Raw genomic sequence first — 6,000 nt, forward strand, 5'->3', positions numbered from 1 at the left:
AATGGTCCCAGAACCTGATCCGTTCCCTTCAAGGATGATTAGGCTACAATTGCACTTGAGCACTAGAGGCCCATTAGGTCTGCTCTATTTCCAAGGGCCAAGAGCGTCCTGTATTTCATTGACATGGGTTTTTTCCACCCAACTTGTTCCTCAAACACAATGAACTATAAACAATGAACAGAGTAGTTTCCTGAGACTTCAGGCACACCTTTCTAGAAGTTTTATACTTACATTGGGGGCTTTTCCTCTTCTGCAGCTGTACATCAATTAGCTTTTGAACAAAAAAGTAGCTACCCAAGGAAACAATAGATTTGCTTATATAGTGCACTACATGAGCAAGGAAGTGAGCTTTTTACTAATAGAATACCAAAATATTCTATACTAGTTATGTTCAAATTTTTACATAAAAAATAATTATAACAAGGTGCTCCTTGAAGACATTTGTGAACCCTCTATTATCCGCAGTCCAGGTTTTTCCGTTGCTGCTCCTAAATCCTGCAACAATGTTAATTATAGTTATTTACCTTACACATCCAGTGCTGATGCTGCATTTTGGAAATGGCCCTGCTGCCTTGCCTGTACTTTTGGTTCCTTCCACTTCTCATCTACAAGGCAGAGTCACTTCTTGACTACATCCTACTCCATTCTGCCTCCTCCCTTTTTGCCTTTCGTACTGATAAATATCCATCCATCTACTAAAACTAATAAAAATAGTACAGAGTATGATACTTAATGTCATCCCATTTTGCCTTACACGAAGAAATAGGCATACATTTTTAAGATATTACAAAATGCTATTAAGAGATAACAAAACCAGCACGTACTATAACCTACTTAATTCCTATTTTTGAGAAAAACAAGCAAGAGACAACTACTGATTAGTCCCAAAAGAGCAGGCACACAGAAACCTCTGGCAACACATGTGCTTACGGCAGAGGCTAAGTAATCCTGGAACTTAAAAGAAAAAAAAAAATCTGAATTCTGTGGTACTCTGGATCAAAAGTGAGATGAAACAGACACCTGGGATCCCTGAAGAAATTACCTGGAATATTCGCACCTCTCAAAAATCAGCATTTTAGATTTAAAAAAAAATTTTTTCAGAAGAATTAGACTATTAAAAAAACCAAAACCACACAGCAAATCACTACAAATTCCAGTTTTCCAACTCACTAAATCTAACTCAAATGCAGTTTCCACTCCCAGATTTGGGTAGCAATTAGTCCTAGCACAAAAAAAAATAAACAAACAAAAAACCCAACTAGGTTAAGTACTATAATCAATATAATGGGAATAAACAGGTTAGAGTTTTCTCCAACACTAAATAGTGACTTTTTCCATTAGTCATTCTTTTTCTTTCTCCACCAGTGCCAGCTAATCCATCAGTGTTCAATAAGAGCTACATTACACTAAGTGCAATTGGCCATCCTGATCATAGCTCCCCCTTTTGGCAAGCTAAATATTGTATGAGGATTTTAATTCAGTTCACATTTGGTTTTATCTTCACAAGACAAGAAAAAAATAGCAAACAGTAACTAGCCAATGAGGCTCAACATTAAGAAACAAAAAGCTCTCTCTGACAGCTGCTGCTTAGCTCTTACAGTGCCCCCGACTCATCAAGGTACTTTTAGGCATTGAAAGCAAGGACACCTTTTTATCTGCTGTTCACAGGAGACTCCTTTTTTAATTTGCAGTCCTCCTTCACATGCACACAAGTTGTCTAGCCAAGGCAGCTATCTCATGGTATTTCCCCCAACTTAAACCAACCTGAGTTTAAAAAAAAAAGGCAAAAATAGTGTCTTCTGCATTACCCAAACCAGAGCACATCTGATAGAGCAAAACAAACTGCAGCTGCAGCTGGTTGGTTTTGTTTTTCAGATCACTTAAAAAGCAATGCAGGAGGTGCTGGCTCCATCCAGGACTCTTTCTGCTCTTCTAAGCAGGATGCAAAAGATCTAGGCTTTAAAGCCAGTTCCCATTTCCCCCACACACACTCTTTTCTTCAATTGGGCAAATTTTCAAAAACATGGGTGGAGCACACCCACAATCTCGCCTCACTCAAACACCAGTGGTGCAACTACTCTTCTGGAAGGTAAAACATAATAGTTTCAATCTGTCTCTTGTGGATTATTTTGACTACTGCACTACTACTTAAAGACTTTTTTTAAGTACAGTTTTGAGAGGTTGTTACTACAGAACCAGAAAAAGCAATTACACCTCTGCATCACGAACAGAGAGAGTATCAGCCACCCATTTGCTTCTGCATTTCTGACTGGCCAGGGACTCCCAGGTCAGTATGCAAATGTTCACAGCACCTTCTCTGAACCTCCTTCTTCTCCTATGCGGGCTAAGGAGCCCAGACACCTACTTCTGGATATGAATTTCCCAGCTGCAAAGCAGACACTGCCATACCTGACGTGTAGATGTAGCGTCTCATCTTTATAGCTCAAGGACACCGAGGCATACACCTTCTATATCACCATAAACAGTTCAAATGCTGGAGAACACATCACTTAATGCTCCACCACAGCTTTCCAGCTTTCCTACTTCAGTAGAAACACCTGCCTTGGTTTTCTACTTCAGCCAAAATCATTGTTATTAAGCTGGGGGAGGAAAATTAGCCTCTTTGTTTCCTACATCTCAACTTTAGGCCCACTTATCCCACTATTAAGGAAGACATAGATTTCAAAACTCTTTTAAAGATCTGTATCACCTACTAAGTAGTAAGTTTCCTAGAAGGCTTCCACCTCTGCAAGGCTACTACCTGGAACACCTTTTTTTTTTTTTTAGAAAAGAACAAAAACATTTGCTCTTTTAATATTTCATTTTTAATAGTTTAAATGAAGCTACCTTTTAAATAAGCCAACTTTATTTACTATAATAAATTATTACAGCTATTAATTTGTTATTATTGCGAGATCCGAGAACTGCATTTCCTCAGCTTGCAAAGTCAAAGCACAAGACACATTCCGAAGAAAACTCACGTAAAATAAAATAGAATTTATGCTCACCTTTGAACTAATTGATACTTATGTGTCCAGAGTGATTTAGATCAGTAATGGCAGAGTGGATATTTGATTGTGATAGTACTGTTAAGGTCTTTAAAGTCGAGTAAACACCATTAATTTTACTCATGAGTTTTGTGATATTGGTTACAGCAGTAAATCTGCACATTGACATGCTCTTTTTAGCAACTGGTAAGACCATTTTTGAAATGTTTTAAGTGCCACTATACCCCACTATTAATTAATCATTTAGACTAACCATTAGGCTCACGAGGGCAGGGGATTAAAGATTTCTGGGACCGGGAACGTGCACTCTTCCCAACAATGCACGATGACAGACACAAAGATACAGCTGCGGAAGAAGCCAGAGTACACCTGCTTCTCTCCCTGCAGCTTCTCCCCTGATATCCCCGGATCTTGCTGCCCCCGGCACTGCCTCGGGGCCACGGCTGCGAGCGCGCACCTTCACCGGGAGGCGAGAGCAGCTTCTCTTGCCCCCGATGAAAGGAGTGTTTCCGAGAGCCTCAGCCCGGCCCCACGTGCTCGCGGCGGGGCACGGGCAGGCTCCGCCCGGCCCTCACGCCCCTGCCGAGGGGTCTCGCTGCCCGCGGCCGGCCCCGAGAGCCCCGCGGGGCTCGGACACCGACCGCCGGGCGGCGGCACCGCCAGCAGCAAGAGCCCCGGCCGGGACACCTCCTGCGCTCGGGCTGGGGGCGGGGAAGGCCCGAGGCGGAACGGGCTGTAAGCGACGCCGACCCCTCTCCCGGCCGCCTCTCACCTGTTTTGAAGGCCAGCTGCTTGTCCTCGCTGCCGCCGAAGAGCTGGAGCATGGAGACGAAGAGGACCCCGCACGAGTTCTGGATGCCGAAGACGGCGCCGTTGCACCACATGGCGGCCAGCATCACCACCCAGCCCCAGCCGCCCTCGGGGGGCTCCGGCGCAGCCGCGCTCCCGGGGCAGCCCGCGCCCCCGGGGGCCTCCGCCGCCGCCCGGGGCTGGGCCCTACTCTCGCCGGTCCCGGGGCGCCACTCGCTGCCGTTCTCCCGCCGCGGCTCCTCAGCCGCCGATGGGCCGGGTAGGGGGGGCGCGGCGGCGGGGTCCCCCTCCGCACCCTGAGGCTCCAGCTGCTCGCTCACCGGCGCCATCCTCGGAGCGGGCAAGAGACCCTCAGGCGCGCCGCTCCCGCCTTCCTCCTTCTCTTCACGACCTTTCGTCCCCCGCCTGCCTCACCTCCCCACCGCGGGCATCCTGCGGCGCCCCGTCGATGTGCCAGACCTAACGAGGCCACCCCACACAACACACCCGCCCTCTTCCCGCCGTGCCGCCGCCGCTTTATTTTAAAAGGGGGGCTCCCCTGGGGGCGTAAGCGGCACGAGCGCTTCCCTCCGCGCCGATTGGCCGCGGGACGGGAGGCGGGACGGGAGGGGGGCAAGGGGAAGGGAGGCGAAGCCACGCGCCTCGCCAGCCCTCCTTCCCCCCCCGCCCTCCAGCTCTGCCTCTCCGGCGGAGGGGGTGGAGCGGGGCGGGACCGCGCCGTGTCAGCGGCGGCGGCGGCGATAAGAGCTCCTGCCCTGGCCGCTCGGAGAGGGGGAGTCGAGGAAGCGGGGGGCGAGGCTGGAAGTCAGCGGTTAGCGGCCGCTGCGGGCGCTGGGCGGGAGGAGGGAGGCAGAAGGCGGGCGGGCGAGCGAGCGCCCCGAGCCCGCACACAGGTACCGCGCACTGCCCTCGGCAGGCGGGGCGGTAAACAAGCCCCTGGCCCCGCTCCCAGGCCGAGCCCGCTCCCCACGAGGCAGGGCAGCTGCACCCGCTGCAGCCGACCGAGCTGAGAGAGGAAAGTCTGAAACTCCCGCCCCGGCTGTTTGCAAACAACAACCAAGTAAAGAGAAACCGCCCCAAAATGCGCACACCCCGACACACGCACGCGATGACAGTTGGCGCTCGGCCCTGCCCGGCGCTCTTGGGCCTCCGGGGAGCTCCATCGTCCACCCTCCTTCCCGAGGGGAAGGCTACCAGCCCCGGCAGGGGGCTCGGGGCCCTCGGGGCATCCGCTGTCCTCCTGGACAGCTGTCCACCTCTCCTTCGGCCACCCTGTGCCAGAGGGGGCCGTGGGGGAACCGCATCTCCTCGTTTGTCATCTCTGTTTAAAAGCAGGGAAAATACTCTCTGTATACAAAGGAAGAGAAAATACTGCTCTTGCACACCTCATGGCATGCTTCCCATTTGCACAGAGGCATCAACTCTTGACCTTTCTTCCCCACAGCCAATAAAGTAAGAGGATAGGGAAAGGAGAGGTCTGAAGTGTTAGATGACAAGCTTTTTGACCCATGATCTTGCTTCCAAGCTTTCAGCTGCACATCTGTTCCGGCATTTGGCAGCTACTTATGTTTTAAGCAGTTTGGGCTTGATGGGGAAGAGCAGCTTCTCCAAAGAAAATCAGCGGAATAAATCTGGATGCTTCGTCCTTCCCTGTGAAACCTGGGGTGCTCAAAGCAGCCTCTTGCTCTTGTACACTATCACGACTTTTTCCCTCAGAACCTGGGCTGTTACTGCTATATCATCTGCGCCATGCAACTCCTTTGCCTGCCTGTTAAAGCCTCTTCCTCCTTTTTTTGACTCTGAATTGCCTTCTCCATCCTATACGTACCAGTGGCCACACGGGTAGAAAAAACTTAGTCCAAAATAAAGCACAGATCCATAAGACCGTGTCTTCTTGTTCTGCACACATTACTCGGTCACTCTCCACGTGAAAAGTTGCAGCTAAAGAATGAAAACCATGTAACAGGGTAATGAAAGCCTGTGTAATGTACACTGAGCAGGTGTTAGCTTTTAGAACGATATCGACCTTTGGATTTTTAATTTTGCATGATTAGTGTGTTCACATTTGTTTTAAAATAAGTTACTTTTTAAAAAAGTTTACAAACACATTTATGATTACAATGAAGTGCATTTTATAGATGCACTAATCTTGCTGCATACTCCATTTGTCTTGTTGCCTATG

General features: G+C 49.1%; 1 protein-coding gene across 1 annotated transcript in view; it reads right to left on the bottom strand.

The window, feature by feature from the left end:
• SLC16A10 (solute carrier family 16 member 10) overlaps positions 1-4,530 on the bottom strand; it is a 65,695-nt gene extending 61,165 nt beyond the window's left edge. Inside the window, exon 1 of the mRNA XM_064649748.1 lies at positions 3,781-4,530. Coding sequence (XP_064505818.1) covers positions 3,781-4,147 — 367 coding nt within the window. The 5' untranslated portion in view covers positions 4,148-4,530. The remainder of the gene's footprint in view (positions 1-3,780) is intronic.
• Between the last annotated feature and the right edge of the window lie 1,470 nt (positions 4,531-6,000).

Source organism: Pseudopipra pipra, chromosome 3 (assembly GCF_036250125.1).
Source record: "Pseudopipra pipra isolate bDixPip1 chromosome 3, bDixPip1.hap1, whole genome shotgun sequence".
NCBI classification, from domain to species: Eukaryota; Metazoa; Chordata; class Aves; order Passeriformes; family Pipridae; genus Pseudopipra; species Pseudopipra pipra.